This window comes from Hermetia illucens, chromosome 7 (assembly GCF_905115235.1).
Source record: "Hermetia illucens chromosome 7, iHerIll2.2.curated.20191125, whole genome shotgun sequence".
NCBI classification, from domain to species: domain Eukaryota; kingdom Metazoa; phylum Arthropoda; class Insecta; order Diptera; family Stratiomyidae; genus Hermetia; species Hermetia illucens.
Window position 1 is genome coordinate 10,160,775 of NC_051855.1, and position 18,112 is coordinate 10,178,886.

The 18,112-nt window shown below is 45.1% G+C and overlaps 1 protein-coding gene across 7 annotated transcripts in view; it reads right to left on the reverse strand.

Annotated features, from left to right (window-relative positions):
* Positions 1-18,112, reverse strand: part of LOC119660806 (ephrin type-B receptor 1-B) — a 73,233-nt gene that overhangs the window by 21,875 nt on the left and 33,246 nt on the right. For 4 of the 7 annotated variants that reach the window (XM_038069641.1, XM_038069640.1, XM_038069639.1 and 1 more), the window contains exons 3-7: positions 13,521-13,701; positions 13,338-13,442; positions 11,971-13,266; positions 11,695-11,871; positions 3,007-3,054 (exon numbers count right to left, since the gene is read on the reverse strand). In XM_038069641.1, coding sequence (XP_037925569.1) covers positions 3,007-3,054; positions 11,695-11,871; positions 11,971-13,266; positions 13,338-13,442; positions 13,521-13,701 — 1,807 coding nt within the window. Of the gene's footprint in view, positions 1-3,006; positions 3,055-11,440; positions 11,459-11,694; positions 11,872-11,970; positions 13,267-13,337; positions 13,443-13,520; positions 13,702-18,112 lie in introns of all 7 variants that reach the window. The other 3 variants (XM_038069646.1, XM_038069645.1, XM_038069644.1) reach the window with 2 other exon arrangements.

An 18,112-nucleotide genomic window follows, 5' to 3' on the forward strand; every position in this document is an offset into this window, starting at 1 on the left:
GCTGCGCGCTTATTTTTACAGCAAAGAGCAGGCGAGTCCCTTGCATGCGGCTGTCTGTAAGGCAGACTGTGGACTGACTCCACTTAACTTGAAAGGATCGATCTTTCAATCCTCTGAGTGGGGTGAAGTCGGACCAAGAGCGGATCGATGAATGGAAGTCGAAGGCAATGTACGGTAAACATGTGAATTGTCTTCGACAGCCATTTGTCGATTTGCATCTGTCGAACAGATGGCTGTGTTCTGGGGAGCTCTTTGCTGAGACGGAGGGGTTCATGTGTGCCATTCAGGATGGCCTGGTCGCCACCCGAGCTTAGAAAAAGCTCATCATGAAAGAACGGGTGGAGAGCGACCAGTGCAGAATGTGTGGTTCAGCGTTCGAGAGGTTGGACCATCTCATTTCTGGCTGTACTGTTATGGCGCCGGTGCAATACATCACCAGGCATAATGCTGTACATATGTAAGGTTATCCATCAAAACCTCGCATACAAGCATGGGCTGATCACGGGAACATGTCCAGTTTACCGATATGAGCCGCAAGCGGTACTTGATAGTTCCGCTTACAGCATGTATTGGGACCGGCAAGTTCTGACTGATCGCCATACCGCACACAACAAGCCTGACGTACTATTAGTTGACAAGACGGGTCGCTCCGCGTATATTATTGATGTTTCTATCCCCCATAATAGCAACGTTGAACGGAAATACGTGGAGAAGAAGGTGAACTATGAGCCATTGGCTCGGGAAATCAAAGAAATTTGGCGTCTCAAGGGGTAGGTGAGAAAAGTCCAGGAAATTTGCAATCTTGCAGATTACTCACTGAGGAAGCTACCACTACACCTAAAATGCACTACCTAAAATGAGGAGAAGGAGACTTTTAAGGTCTGGTACGGATAACCGGCGAGAGTCGTCTGACTTGGTGACTGAGTCGGGCTCCCGTAATGAACAGCAGGACGTCGAAATCGCTAGTCGTGGGGCGGTTCGAAATCTAGGCGCCACGACGACCAGGAGCAATGCTTCTGCTTGGTTGTTTCGCCATAGCCTGTGGCGAGCCCTTCAGCCAGTGGATGAAGTGGACTGAAGAAATGAACCTCTTCATTATCCGCTCCTATTACGAAATAACCTTGTTGCACCAGAGATTCGTCGAGCGTTTCCCGCAATTCGCGTACGTGACTATGCACGACTATGTAGTCGCAGACCAGTATCGCTTTATAACTTGGAGTGACACAATCCTACCCGGCCATCATCAGGGAGTATGTTCAGCTTGAGGTCATCATGGAAAGTGGTGACCGTGGATCGATGGGGGTATACCTGGCAGCATCAACAACACTACCCCGCACTGCAGGCAACAGTTTCAGTACTCGCCGAACCAGTCTTCTCCAGCTGAGATTTTCGCTGAGGTTCGGAACGAATTCCAAAGAGCGTGTAAAGAATTCTCAGAAATTGATCCTTTGCATAGACCAGGTATTCTCAGGCATCTGCTACAGCTCCGAGAGTTCTATCTAAAATCAGTGATGAAATTGCATCTCGGCTGTGTGGTCAGTAGATTCGTTTTCATGTTATTGGTTTGAGGGATCGAAGAGATTCACCATAGGAAATTCGTCTGGAACGTCGACAGGACTCACTAAGGCAAGACATTGCTATACTGACTCAAATTGGCACTGGCAATGCCAGCAGACGGGTGAGAAATAAAGTGCAGAGGGTTTACAGAAACTATGCCATCCCTAGTGAGGCACTCGTAGTTGAAATTCTCGACACACTAAAGCAGAAACTTTCTGTCATATGCAGTCGGTTACGACGGTATGGCGAAGTCACTCCAGACGTGTCCAAAATGCAACTGTCGCGAGGAACCATGGGATTTTTTTTGTATCTCTCAACGAATTCCAACAGAGCGAGGAAGTTGGACGGGCCAGAGACAGCTCGAAGAACTGGAGGGGCCCAGGTCTGAATCGGGTGCAGAATTTCTCGTATAAGAAATTTACCAGCGTACACAGTCGGTTGGCACATAGCATAAATCAGGTCATGAGTCGACCGGAGGAATTTCCACCCTTCCTCACTGCGGGGATTACCTACCTTATAGGTTACTTATGACGTCAGCATCTTATTTGCACGACTTTGGAAGCAGTAAATTCGCGCGAAATAGCTAAGTTTGAATTGTTATAATTTTGGCGTTAATGGCCAGATTTCCATGAAATTTAGCGCGTTTATACGAAATATTGTCCTCTATGCTGATACGAAATTCGGAAGCCCTAGGATGAATTTAAGGGGGGTTTTTCAGTGAATTTCTAAGAAGTAGTAATATTAGTAAGATATCGGAATGGGACATATTTTGAGGCCTAGATTTCATCTAAGCGCACCACCCTGATTTTTTTCGGATTTTTAGGTTGGCTAGTTTCCGAAAATGAGTCCTGTCTCACTTTAAGTGCGTACATTTTGAGTCCTTACTCACGCACTTTGCAATTCATGCCAAAACTAATATCAGTTTCGGAAAGTATAAATCGAGACCTTTCATTTGATACCCTACACGACTATATCCGGAGAAAAAAAAATTTTGAATCTCCCCTTTGTATGTATAGGGAGCCCCCCTTCAAACACCACCTAAATTTATCCCACTCTGTATGCGTGGGATTTCATAGTTCACATCTGTCTACCAAATTTCGTTCGGATCGGTTTAGCCGTTTTGGAGAAAAATGCGTGTGACAGACAGACAGATAGACATGGAATTTCAATAAGGCTTTGTTTTACACAAAACCTTAAAAAAATAACAATTGTAAATAGCAAAATGTAGTAGAAATGTTATAGATAGATAAAATTAAATAAAGATAAAATGAAACATAAAATAAGCGAAATAGAACACACAAATTATTGCAAAATTTCATCAAAACCTTAGTCAATTATGCATGCACCCGAACAATTTCGTGAACTTTAATCAAAAAATAATAAATTGAAAGAATATGTCAAAATTTAAAATTTGAAAAAATAAAAATCAATAGATAAATATATCTTTACCATTCGATTGAATTGTTTTAACAATTGGTGTCGTATCCATAGCGTGTACTAAAATCAAAAATGAAATGAGAACAAATGAAGAAACTAAAGAAAAAAAAACTTTGAAAATATTTTGAAATTATTGTAACGTAATATATGAATCCCCAAAAATGAAATAAATGTATCTATCCTGAAAAATACACAAATTAAAATTATCTTTTACAACAAAATCCACACAAAACACAAACACAAGCCACACACATTCTAGGAAGCATGCTTTCCATTTTATAAATGAAGTCATATTTGGGGGGGCATCAGAAAGGCAACTTACATAGTCATAAAATTATATTACAATAATTAGATAAAATTTTATGGCACTTTAGATATCTGCATTTCTGGTAACAGATACCAGAACCACTTAAATATCCGTGAAGTGTGGTCAAACTTCTTGTTAAGAGGGACTACGGGGGCTACCTAAACACGGGCTTGACAATCTCTTCTGTGTAAACTATAAGCAGCGTTGCAGATAGGATCGAACCCTTGGCCATGAATGCACTTGAATGGTGCATGGTTCTTACGCTTGAGCCGTTGGAAAATCAGGCTATGCCTTGCGGATATTGAGAGATCACCAAAGGAACCCGGAAAAGACAAGGGAGAATGAAAGGTATATAGGGATGGTCCTCCAACAAGTGCTGGGAATGTTGGTGCGGCAAGTCAAAATATGGATGACTAATCCCGGATTTAAGGTAGATCTGGAGAAAGCCAAAATGGTCGTCTTGCCCCAGAGTCTTGTCTATTTAAACTGGTGAAATTGGGTCAACTCGAAGCTGGTGGTGGAAAACTTCAGTATTGTGATAAACTCAGAGATGAGCTTCTTCTAGGAGTCGTCGGTATCCGGTCTAGGCCTACCTTAATAAAGAGCTCCAGACATCCCGGCTTTGCGCTGAGGTCCACCTCACCTCGGTAAATTTAACAGCACGGAGATATACACATTCTACCTCACCAGAGACTTATCACGAACTCCGTCGAGCGGAGAAGCGACTTCACAGACGGAAAAAGGAAGCCTCGGAGAACCAACAAGTCTGTGAACTAGCAACCGCACCAGGCGCGCAAGTTTTACCAACAAGTCCGCAGGATGAAGCCTTATACACCTCGATGCTCATCCTGCCGACACGAAGAGGGCAATCTGATTTTGGACAGAATGGTCATATTGGAGCGAGGTTGAGTACTTTGATGAGCTACTGAACAACCAGAACATCGGCGAGTTGGAGGTCCTGCCAACTGAAGACGACGGACAAACACTGCCACCACTAAGTATAGAAGAAACAGTCCGTGCAATTCATCATCTGTCGCCTGGGGTCGATGGAATTACAGCCGAATTGGTTAAATATGGAGGCGACCAGTTACACAAGTGGTTCATCAACTTGTGCTTAAGGTATGGAACAGCGAATCAGTGCCTGACGACTGGCAAAGAGGCATTATCTGTCTCATACATAAAAAGGGAGATATCACACGTTGCTGAGTACCATCTATAAGATATTCTCCGCTATCTTGCTAGGCCGGATAGCCCCATATGCCCAGAACATCATTGGCCCATACCAAAGAGGGTTCACTCCAGGCAAATCAGGAACAGATCAGATTTTATCTCTGCGGCAAGCGATGGAAAAACTGTTGGAATATGGACAACAGTTGCATCATCTATTCATCGACTTTAAAGCCGCCTATGGTAGCATAGCCAGGGTGAAACTATACACGACTATGAGAGACTTTGGTGTCCCGACGAAATTAATAAGACTGACTAGGCTGACCCTGACCAATGTGCGAGGCCAGATAAAAACAGCAGGACCACTCTCAAGACCATTCGACATCAACAACGGTCTACGGCAAGGGGATGCCCTATCATGCGTCCTCTTTAACCTGGCCCTTGAGAAAGTGATCCCTGATGCTGAGGTAAATGCAAAAAGTGCCATCCTCTTTAAGTCCACCCAACTACTGGCCTACGCTGACGATAATAATATAATGGGAAGACCCACCCGAGAGGAACAAACTGCCGTCATCCAGCCGATCCAGCCAGATCGAGCAGGCGGCTATCAGGGCGAGGTCTTGGGCTGCACATCAATGAAGGCAAGACAAAATATATGGTGGCAACGTCAACACCGAAAACCAACCAGCCAACAACATCAAACCGCACTGGTCAAACAGGAAGAATAAGGATAGGAGAATACAACTTTGAGACCGTTGACAATTTCTCCTATCTAGGGTCGAAAACCACAACCGATAACAGCTACGATGATTAAATCCGCGCACGGTTGTTGTCAGCCAACAGAGCCTATTTCAGCTTACAAAAACTGTTCCGCTAGAAACGCCTCAACATAGGGTCAAAGCTCTTACTGTACAAGACAATGATCTTGCCAGCCCTCATGTATTCCTCGGAGACTTGGGTTCTTAGCAAGAAGAATTGCGAACCCTTGGCCGCGTTCGACAAAAGAATCGTCTAAAGAATTGTTGGCCCCCTACACGAAGATGGACGCCCTCATGTATTTCTCGGAGAGCAGAGTGGTGGACAGCTTGGCCACCGTGGCATCTAATGCTATAAACAGCTTAAACAAAGAGGAGTTTAAGCCAAGCACATCCCTCCCGAGAACACCCATAACAAACACGCGGAAGGATGTGCCCAAGGAAGAACGGTGTTCGTTACAAGCCGCAATGACACCAACCGCATCCGAGGGCAAAGAGTTAGTGGAGGCTCCTCAGTATCGAGAGCTCAATCCGTTTGGGAGAAGCTCAACGATTATAAGATCTCGTCCAATATCCATAGCGAAAGAGGACCTCCGCCACAGGAACCCCGTTAATGCCAGAAAATTTGCAGAAGAAGAATAAAGGCTTTGGAACAGAAATAGGACCTGGAAGAGTCATCCTTTATTTTGCTCTGAGCGAAATTTGTTGAGTTGTTGCAATTCATCAAAGATAAGCAAAAATGTGCACCAAACCTAAAACCTCGGTGGGGGGAGAAAAAATAGTGGCCAAAACAATAGCCCCACCAAGGCAGCCGATGTCTCAAAAAGTACACGATGGTTGGACTAAGGTTGGACCAAAGAAGCCAAAAAAGAAGAAGAATGAGGATCCGTCCTGAGACGATCATCATTTCCAGCAATATGAGTAGAGAGATCTCATGCTAGAATTGAAAAGGTGCGAAGAGAGCAAAGTGGAAGGCTTCCGCAGCCAAGTCAAAAATTTACTTGGAGAAAATCCTACCGTGCATGCTCAAAAGCCTGACACCACTGTACAGTGGACCTAGATAAGGTCACTTTTAACGCTGAAATATGCTCTACCTTAGCAGAGCAGTTTAAGCTGCTAACTTGCCGGATGCATCCATTGTAAGCCTTACGTATAGAGACAGCGACCATCCGGCTACCAACAGAAGCAGCGCGCAAGCTGCTGGATGTCGAGAAGGTCCGTTTTAGATGGGCAGTCCGTCGTCGAAAAGATGACATCTAGCGAAAGCGTGCACAAGTGAAGTTGATTGGTCTGACCGATGCAAACCTTATGGAGAAACGGTCACATTGCTCGGAATTGTGACAAGGATCCCAAGTGCATGGTGTGTGATGGAAAGAAGGGGCTGGACAGCGGGCATATTGGCGGAAGCGGTCCTTAGTTAAACAAGTGGGAAAATTGGACGTTCGGGTGATATTGACATTCAAAGTCTTGAATTTGCGAAGAAGTGACAACTTTGGTCCGTTAAAAAAATGATCACTTTCAACCCCCCACACTCCCCACCTTTCCAACAAATGTCAAAATTAAGATCGGCTTCGGAAAGTACTAATCGAGACCTTTCATTTGATACCCCATACTATATTTGGTGAACAAAAAATTTCCACCCCCGTTTTGCATGTATAAGGACCCCATCCCCTCCCCCCCCCTCTGAATTTGACGTTAAAGGATGTAACGCACTGTATGCGTGAGCCTTCACAATTACCACCTTTCAACCAAATTTGGTGTCGATTGCTATAACCGCTTCTGAGAAAAATGGGTGTGACGGACAGACAAAGGGAGGAACAGACAGACAGATAGACAGTAAACCAATTTCAATAAGGTTTTGTTTTAGACAAAACATAAAAAAAGGCGCTAAATGCAATGAGAAAATGAGGCTAATCGAAATCACAGAAGAGTCACTCAAGACGTGCTCTCGCAGACCACCCACGAATCAAATGTCCAAATGACTATAATAAACGAACCCTATAGAAACCTTAACAATAATGCATGGGAAGCCAATCCCACAGGTGAGGCGGCCTTGTGGGCATGAGGGGACGAAACCATACAAGAATGTATGAGGCAGTCCACAAGTGGATTCATATGGGCAAAGACAGACGACATATACGTCTACAGCTGGTATGCTCTTCCAAACCTGACGTTGGCTGACTTCGGGGACATGTTGGACAGATTGGTCTTGGATGCAAAAGGACGGAAACCAAAAGTCATCACCGGTGACTTCAATGCATGGGCCACAGAATTGAGAAGCTTACTGACGAATGCAAGAGAGCATTGTCTCTTGGAGGCTTTCGCACAGTTAGATATCATATTGGCTAACGACGTCAAGTCAATACTTATCGGAAAGAGGTATCCGGATCGGTTGAGATCTAACCTTTGTTAGTTCTTCACTAGCTCGCAATATGCCCTGGAACGTCACACCCACAGTGATCACTAGGCAATAGTCTTTGACCTGAAGAGCAAGTCAAGCGAGTCAATTGCCGAGCAAACATTGATGTGTTTTTGGACCAGGGCACTATACCAGGCACACCCTCGGAAAGAGTCCTCCATATCACGGAGTGTCTCGCGAAGACATGCGACTCATCGATCGATCGAGAAGTTACACTTTCCTCAGTAGAAGGCCCAACTGCTGGTGGAATAGTGAATTGTCTGATCTTCGGTCGGCATATCATCGAACCAGACGAGCGACTCAGAGAGCAATGGACAAGATTGACCAGGAGGTCAAGCAGCGAGCTTACAAGGAAGCTCGAAGAAACCTGAAGCTGGCCATACAGCGAAGCAAAAGGGACTGCTTCAAGCAACTCTGCACAGAGGCGGATACAGACCCATGGGGAAGCGCCTAAAGGGTTGTAATGGGGAGATTTAGAAGTCAGGCAGCCCCGCAAATTACATGTTCCGATCTCCTAGCCAATCGTTCAGAGTTTGCACAAGCGGTTACAGTCCATAGACATCTTTAGATGTGGCTGCCAATACTGGGAGGACAAAAGAAGTACTGGAGATTCGTAGTATTAGGCTGGGAGACAACAAAGCACGGGGCCTCGACGGCATACCAAACAAAGCCTTTAAGCCTTTAAGACCCTGCCTAAGACGGAGCGATGGCATAGGCCAGGACGCCAGACAGCTTTTAGGGATATCGAATTGGTGGACCTCGGCGCAAAACCGGGGTGTCTGGAGTTCCTTATTAAGGCAGGCCTAGACCGGATACCGGTCGTTGCGCCGCTGATGATGATGATCTTATCAATGGTATTGGAAGGAGTTATTCCGATCGTTCTTCCCGTTATGAAGCAGTCTTGTAGAACCAACTTTACCTCAGGAAAGGTGAAGAGGACAAGAAAGTGGACGCTCATAAAGGAATTTTTTAAGGCTAAGCGGACTGGGAGGTCACGGTTAAAATCTCACTGTTGGCGTAGGGAGGGGATTATTATTGGATATTGGACAGCCCAGGGTGATATTTCCGCGCGTCTCTGTTGGAGTTCATCAAGGAAGTGCCCTCTCACCACTCCTCTTTGTCCTTGTTATGGACACCGTCACACGGGATATCCAACGTCGAGCGCCCTACACACTGCTTTATGCAGATGATGTTTGGTGTCCTTTGTGATCGACGTATAACGAACGTCTCAAATCTAAAATTTACCGCAATGTCGTCCGTCCAGTCGCTCTCTATGGTTCTGAGTGTTGGCCGACCATAAAAGACAATGAACGGCGACTTGCGGTAATGGAGCCGAAGATGCTACATTGGACTAGTGGCGTCACACGTGTAGATCACATCCGAAATGAGGATATCCGCGATCGTTATGAGGTTGCACCGATCGTGTAAAAGTTGCGAGAGAGGCGTCTTCGATGGTATGGTCACGCAATTCGTGCTAACGAGAATTCACTTGCCAAGATTGGTCTAAACATCGAAGTCGATGGTAAACGACCAAAAGGCAGACCTAAGCAACGGTGGCTTGATACGCTGGATGGGGATTTGAAAGCCTCGAGATTGCAGCCAGATCAGGCATTCGATAGAGCCAAATGGCGAAGCCGATCACGACGAGCCGACCCCGCTTGTGAACGGGACAAAGGCTGAAGAAAAAGAAAGAAGTTCAAGGCTGTCGATATCGTCTCCTAGTATTTAAGGTATAATGTTCTGTGAACCGCGGATTTTGTACTCTTAACCGAATAAGCCTTACCTGATGTGAAGTGCTCAGCACTCTGTGTATAAATGAATTTCACTAAACCCCCCCCCCCCCCCCCCTTCCAAACTAGTTTTTTTTGGAGGATAAAAAAATATAACAAGGGTTGGTTAGATTGTCCAGAAGCAGGCTTGACTAGAGTGGAGGAGAAAGGAAGAGGCTTACCTAGAATAGTGGCAAAAGGGGGGCCTCAAATTTATCTCAGGGCTTAATTTTCGCCCAGTTGGCCAGCCTAGAAGTGACTTTGGGAACAGTTTTTATTAAAGGAAAACCATTGGTGGGCAGAGTTGAGAGGTCTCTCTCCGCAGAGAGTCTTTGGATTTTCAGAGGAAAAGAAAAGGCCACTTTTTCCAGGAATTCTTACGGCTCCAGATAGGGAAGTGTTTGGAGTTACAAAAGTACACCTCACTTATAAGATTGACCTGGATATTGTCAAACTGCATGTGATTAACAAGAAGTTTCACAACACTCTCGTATTTCTCCGATAAGTACTAAAAGGTACTAAAAAATTTCATATTACCATGCATTTACCAACAATTGTTAATATTTATATTTGTGGAGATTTTATCTTTCTTTTTTTTTCAATTGTTAATTTTTATTATTTAATAATATCAAACATTTATAAACATCTGTATATCATGCACTCGTATTATGGTGAAAAAAAATTTTTCCACCCTCCGCATGAAGGCCTACAAATAAGTTCTGTCGGGTTTTTTTTTTAAATTTGAAGCTTTATTATGAAAAATTGTTAAAAGTATTGCCCATCGCTAGCCACAACTATCTTCCATCTTTCAGGCAATTCATAGATATCATCGCGCCAAAAACTGGCCGGCTTGACCGCTATCCACTTATCGAGCCATTTTTTGACTTTGCTGGTATTGCGGCCGTTTTTTCTTGATTTCGCGGCTCAAATGCATCATTTGACGTCGGTAGAGTTTGCCCATGACCGTTTCGTTCGGTTTTAGCAACTCATAGTGTACCACACCTAGCTGGTCTCACCATATACACAGAATGATCTTCTCACCATGAATATTCGCTTTGGCCGTCGATGATGAGGCATGGCCGGGGTATCCCCACATTGCCCGACGCTTGGGATTATCGTAATGGATCCACTTTTCATCGCCAGTAACTATTCGATGCAGAAAACCCTTCCTTTCTTGTCGTTGGAGGAGTTGTTCGCACGTCGTTGGCGTTCGACGTCTCTTGGCCACCTTCCCCAATTTCCGACCTTTCGGATCATTCCCATTGCTTTTAAACGGTGGGAAATGGCTTGCTGAGTGACTCCAAGGGTTTTTCCAAGTTCTTCTTGCGTTTGCGATGGATCTTGGTCGAACAATGCCTCTAATTCTCCATCTTCAAAAATTTTTGGTCGTCCGGCACGCTCTTCGTCTTCCAAGTCAAAATTGCCACTTTTAAACCGTCCAAACCACCTCTGACCCGTTCGCTCAGTTAGAGCATGGTCACCATAAACTTCCACCAAAATGCGATGACTTTCGGTTGCTTTCTTCTTCATATTGAAATAATGAAGTAGAATTTCTCGCAAAAACACATTATTTGGTACAAAATTGGCCATTTTCGTTGATGAAACAAGTATTGTTGTTTACACTTCAATTAAATAATTTATACTGACGTTTGTGCCTATTGACAGTAGCTTTCCGATGAATGTTTGGAAATGTGGAACAATGGAATAAAAAACAAGCTACGCCATCTACTGTAAAAACCGACAGAACTTATTTGTAGATCTTATATATGAAATGATATCACATTAACAGCGCCCTCTAATAATCTTGTTTTTGCCCTAATAAATATTTCAGTATTTCTAAGGCAGTTCTAAGATATTCTAACATCGAAAAATGAAAAGCCAAAGTAATTTTCAAAGGATTATAGCCAAAACACAACAACAATGGTATAACAATGCAATAATAGTTGCCTATTTTGCTTGATTCAACTAAAAATTTTGAATTTTGTCATTTTAAATTCAGAATTTTCTTTTGTTTTGTTGTACGACTTACTATACGTCACTACAAGTCCTGGTTACGACGAATAAGAAAATGGAAATGGAAATTATTTTAAATGGCTGAATTTTGTAAAAGAGATTTCAAATCATATTTTTATTTGTTCCTCATACTTCAAAGTTATCACTTAATTAAAAATATATATATATAGGCATCACAGAGACTGAGTCATTTTGAGGATATTATAAATACCGGAAGGATAACTAAGTGATTTTATACTAAAAATTAAAACAGAAAAAAAAGGACCCTACCTTCATTGCTGGCATAGTCCAATGGAAGGGGTAGGTGATTGTTGGTTTTCTTATCCAATTCATCCTGATTTTTCGAACGCAAAAATAAAACAGTTGCAACAATAACAAGGACTAGGATAAAGACAACAGCAACTGTAGCTCCGGCAACAATACGCATTTGCATTGAATCATCATAAACTGGAACCAGAAAAAAAAAGGGAAATTCAGTCATTCAGTCCAATGATCCTGATCCTGGCGGCTTAAAACCGTCTTAGAACCATCAAATTGACCGCTTACCTGGACTCACACTTTGATGTGTCTGCGCATAAACAATATTACTATAAGTACCATAACCATTCAGTGTCTTACAACGGACTTGGAAACCATATTCTGTATTCTCCATTAAATTATCGATATGTGCTTTAGTCTCCTTCGTATTCAGGGCGGTCTTATTCATGGCATCCAATTCTGGTTTGGGAAACCATCGAACTTCATAGAACTCAATAGGCGAATCACTGTGAACTGGCTTATCCCAAACTAGGTCCACTTCCCGACTCGATATCGATACGATACGTACATTGAAGACCGTGCTCAGGATCGCAGACTCTGTGGTAAATGTAATCTCAGCATATTCCGTCTTAATAACAGTTGCGGTATCATCAGGATATTCAGAAGAATATTTAGCGTTCTTGTCATCAATTACACTGCTAATAACTGATGCAGAGCCAGACGACCCTGAAGTCCCTTCAGAGTCTGTATCATTCGAGTCTGACGTGCTCACAGGATATGAAATTCCGTTCATAGAATGGACTTGAACTGTGTACGTTGTAACCGGTTCGAGGTTCGTCAACGTCAGCTTAGTATCGTTGAAAGTCTCCGTTGAAGGATTCAACACCACATTTGAGTTACACAGCGGACACTTGACCTTAAACACCACATCTGTTCGGTACTTAGAATCAACCATCTCATCTGGTTGACGAATCGGCGCGTTCCAGGACAAAATTGCACTGGTCTGATCCATAAATAGCAGTGTAAGATTGGTAGGTGGCCCGGGCGGCTTATAACAAGGCATGTGTTTCCCATCTTTGGGATGCCGATAGAAGTTCGGCTGACAAGGACAATAGGCTAAACCTATTTTCGATGACTTAGAATTTAATGGACACGCTGTACACTTTGTGATTTCCATGGAACGGAAAGTCCCGGCAGGGCAAACATTGCATGTTTGATTCTCCGCATTCGGTTCGAAGCCCACCTTGCACTTACATCCACCAGTCAAAATAGTCCATTTGCCATCACCCTTACAGAGGTAAGTCGGTGGTTCGGTGGCTTCAGCATTTTCGACACATGCACCGGTGGCTTTTTCTAATATCGTGATTTCACGACCTGTCGGCGTCTCGTTAAAATGAGCAAAGTTTTCCGTTACTGCTGGGCAAGTTATATAGTAGACCTTAACCGCCAGGACACTAATGCAGGCACCTTGGTCGCGGAAAGCAAAGTATACACCGCGTTTTGTAACCGCTATGCTTTTCACTTCTGTATTAATATCTACATTAGAATTCTGATTGAAGCGGCCTTCTCCCGCTGCTATCCGAGCTGGAAGGTAGGTATGACAAAGTAGATCAATTTAGAATCAGTTTTCACCAGGATATAACGTCGATACTCACCAATCAGCTTATAACTCTCCGGCTGCCAAGGAGGTGGTTCCCGTGTCGCTGCGTCAAACTCATAAAAGAGTAAGCTGAACGTCTCCTTACAGGATAACGCGTTCCCTGTAAAATCCATAAAAGAAGAAGAAAACGGCAAAACTCAGTTACTGAGTACAAAAGATAAACCGAAAGTTAACTCACCTGGAAACAGCGAGCAATCACGTATCGTGAATTGAATTTCGATATATAGACGATTCGCTGGACCTCGATCAATAAATGGCGACCACAGCCAATTGTTGACATTATGATAGGCAACATCACAGACAACGTAACTTCGCCAGTTAATACGTTTGCCGAAATTTGTGAATGACTCTTCCACCCACTAAAATTAGGAGAATAGAAACTTAATTAATTGTTCAGGATAAGTGAGCTGAGTAATTTAGCTTTAGCCTAGCTTAGGCTCAAATTATTGGCGGTTTCTATTGGATATAATTCGCACCCTTGGTCGGTCGTTGCCTCTGTATACTGTCCCAACCAATCCCCCGACACACAAGATTTTCTCCGCATCAAATCCTTCTGCGCGTCCCTACACCGCTCTCCCGGTAAACAATTTTCCCTGATCATAGGTGGTGACCTCAACGCCAGACATTCGTCCTGGTTCGATGCACGGTCGAACCACAACGGGGATCAGCTCCACCTGTTCCGTACAACCTCAAACCCCAACATCAATCTAGCCCATTTCAGTCCGGCACTCCCGTCCTTCAACAAACCACACTACCATTCCTACCTACACCACTTCCTGATCAGCAGTAACCTAGCTGTCATCCCCAACCCGAATACCTTCCCCTTCCTCGAAACGGTCCCCGGCATCAGCGATCACGATGCCGTTATCCTCAACATAAGACTCCCGGACAGAGTCGTTCGGTCCACCCCACGCTCAGTTCCTGACTTCCAGCGTGCAAACTGGAAACATATCAACCTTGCCCTCAAAACCAAACTTCAACCTCTCCTACTCCCATCCAACCGTACAGTTCCTAACGAATCCATCGACCTCACAGTTCGTCAATACACCGAAGCAGTTCGGCAAGTATGCGACGAATTGATCCCTTCCCGTCTCTTAAATTACCGCAACCTAATCACGCTTCCCGACGATATCCTATCCGACATCCACTATAAAAAGACCCTCAGGCGGAGATTATTTAGGAATAGATACTCTCCGCAATCCTCTCACCTCCTCACCAAAATCCGCGAACTGGACAAGTCCATTTGCGAACGAATCCTCACCCTATATACCCAATATCTCCACAACCGCCTCTCCACCCTGGCACATACAGGGAACTCAGAAAGACCTGCTCGCGTTTGGGCAAATCAGTCCAACAAAACGCGATCCTTCCGCAAAACATCCCACCCACAGAAAAAGTGAAAATCCTCGCCGTCCACTTCCTGCAAGCCCACCACTGCACCCTCCACTTCCGTGAACCAAGTTTCGATAACGAGGTAAAAGGAAAGATCTCCCAACTCCTAACCCACCCTTCGTACCTCATTCCCTAACCCACACAAAACCCCTTCACCCATGCCCTCGCCGACCCAAGTCAGCGAGAGAATATCCTCCCCATCCACTTTGTCAGTCCAGACTCCGTCAGGGCGGCCATCGCCGCCTCCAAAAACAAGAAATCGGTTGGGCTTGACAAAATCCCCTCCATCGTCTTTAAGAAATGTGCCCCAAGCATTGCCCCCATTATGTCCTCCATCATCAACCACTGCCTTATCAACGCCCACTTCCTAGCAGATTGGAAGAGTGCTCGAATTGTTCCTATCCCCAAGAAAAACCAAAACCCACTAAATCCCAATAGCTACAGGCCTATCTCAATCCCCTCTTCCTCCGCCAAGATTTTCGAGCGGATCATCAAAGTCACTATCGATGAGCACTGTGACTCCAATCATTCAATCCCACAATTCCAATTCGCCAACCGCCCCAAACACTCAGTCGAGCATGCACTACTCGTGCTCAAATCGGACGTCCTCCTCGGCCGCAACCGGAAGCCTGTCTCCTCGACATAAAGAAGGCTCTCGACTCCGTATGGCAATACGGACTCGCATACAAGCTTTCTGAAGTCCTCCAGTTCCATCCGCACCTCTTTCTTGATGGGCGGAAATCCCAAGTCCAACTCCGTGAACGCCGCTCCTCCCCATATTCTAGCCCGACTGGCATCCCCCAGGGGTCAGTCCTCTCCGCTACCCTCTTTTCCCTGTTTACCGCAGACCTTCCTAAACCAACTCCACACCCAAATACAATCCGAATCCTTCAATACGCGGATGATCTCATCCTCTACACCTCCACCAGAAACATCCCTGCCGGTGAAGCCCGCCTGAATTCCTATTTGGACAAGCTCTTCCGGTATTTCACCCACTGGAAACTATCCCTAAATCCACAAAAATGCGAAACCATCGTATTCCGTGGTACCGCCAAGATGACGCCGAAAATGAGGAACGACATTTCAACCCTATGCCTGAAGATCCACAACGACGCCATCCCAACCGTCAAAGAAGTCACCTACCTTGGGGTGACAATCAATTCCCGTCTATCCCACGCCCCACATATCACGAAGGCACTGAACCGTGCAACAGGTGCCTTCAGATCCCTCTACCCAATCCTGAAATACACTAGCCCAACAACTCAGAAAGTCGAGCTGTTTTGCTACAAACAGCTTATCTGTCCCCTCCTCGTTTTCGGCTTCATCTTCTGGTCTGACGCTTCCCCTCACCAAATCGAACGAATCCGCTGCAAAGAGCGCAGAATCCTCCGCCACTGCACCAATATATACAAAAACGAAGACCGCTCCAAATACATCTCCAACCAGATCCTCTACGGCTCCTTCCAAACGCCCCACATCGACGCCGTCCTAGCCCGTCATGCCCTCAAATTCCTTGAAAAATCCATGTCACACTCAAATCCACTTATCTCCCAGGCCATGCAGATTGAGATCGTCGAAGAGAAGCTTCTACGAACTCATCTGTTCCCACAAATCCTCTTATCTCTCCAGTCCCGTAACCTCCTTTTCGACCCCGGCGGTAGAGTAATCTTCTACAACGGTATCTACTCCTCATCCTAGTTTTCAAAACCTAGCCATCCTTAGCACCACTCCTAGCTTCCTTTCCCAAACCCCTCCCGCATGCCCCCCATCCCAACCCACATCCTAGTTCCTTCCCCACCCACCCTGACAAGCTATTGTGATAACAGTGCCCCCTAATTGGAATTTGGAATCCAAGTTATATTTCAGTAACGTAAGTTCACTTCTTCAGCCTTTCTCCCGTTCAAAAGCGGGGTCGGCTCCCCGTGATCGGTTCCATCATTTTGTTAGGCCTGCCAGCAAGTGATCCAGTTTTGCTGGCTCACTTACTGACAGACGCCTGATTAATTCAGTCTTGAGCAGTGAATATAAAGCCGATTTCACTACGTCAGACAGTCCACGGACCGAGGGATTTGCTGGTACCACCGCAGATTCGGCGATAAAGCCACCAAGTGTACAATCCCTTGTAAATTCACGCCTGCCGCAAAAAACTAGCTCCGCGGGGGGTCCTGGCGACGGCCACCCAGAACTCAGCGCCACGTCGCCTAACAATTTACGACCCTCTCAGCAGGCGCAACTACCTCATCGATACGGAGGTTTCACAAAGCCACCGTTGTTTTCGCTGGTCTTTTGGTCGCTTACCATCGACTTCAATGTCCAGACCAATCTTGGCGAGTGAATTCTTGTTAGTGCGATTTACCACACCCTCGAACACGCTTCTCTGGTAATTTTTCCACGATCGGTGCAACTTCATATCGATCGAAGATATTCTCATTTCAGATGGGTCACGCCAATAGTCAAACGTAACATCTTCATGTCCATTACCGCAAGGCACCGTTCATTGACTTTTATAGTCGGCCAACAGTCGGAACCATAAAAGGCGACAGGGCGGACGACGTTTTTAATGACCCAATTGACAAAATCAACTGAGCCACCTTGTTGGGTCCCAGTTCTTCGCTTTCCAGAGCCCAGATGCGATGTCGTCGACGGTCGGTAAGCAACAGAAGTGTTCGATATCCTGTGGGTTCGTGTCGGCTTTTGGCAAGTCGATAGAGATCTTTCTCGCCACCCCGAGTGTCCAGCTTATCGTAAGTTCACTATTCATTTTTAAGATTGTGTTTGTGATTTTGGCCCGGATGTTGTTCAGCTGAGACATGTGTGCTGAAAGTCTCGCACCTCCCTTTACTCTGAGACCCAAGGGTGGCAAATATCATAGCTTATCCAGAGCATATATGACTGTGGAAGGAAATCCTGATCAGATGATCCATCGGATGTTCACTGATATAAAATTCCCGTGGTCCAGGCATTGAAATCCTAATTTCCATCTTGTGAAGATAGTTTGGCCGATAAAGGAAATAGTCCAGATTCAAAAAATGAGCGCATTTCGACGGTGAGCCAAAAACCTGAGATATCGAAAACCCAACCTCCGGGAATACCTCGAGAAATTGGTACAGATTATCCGATCACTAGAATGACAGAAGAAGAAAGAAGGCCGCGTTCGAGAAAAGAATCCTCTGAAGAATTTTTGGCCCCTTACATGAGGATAGACGATTCCGTAGCCTATACAGTGACGAAATCTATGAGCGATACCATGACCGTCCGGTTGTGGATAAAATCCAGCTCAATAGGTTACGGTGGGCGGTTCACTTAATCCGTATGGATGAGGATGATCCCACCCGGAAAGTCTATAAGGGCAATATCTATGGTAGAAAAAGAAGACGA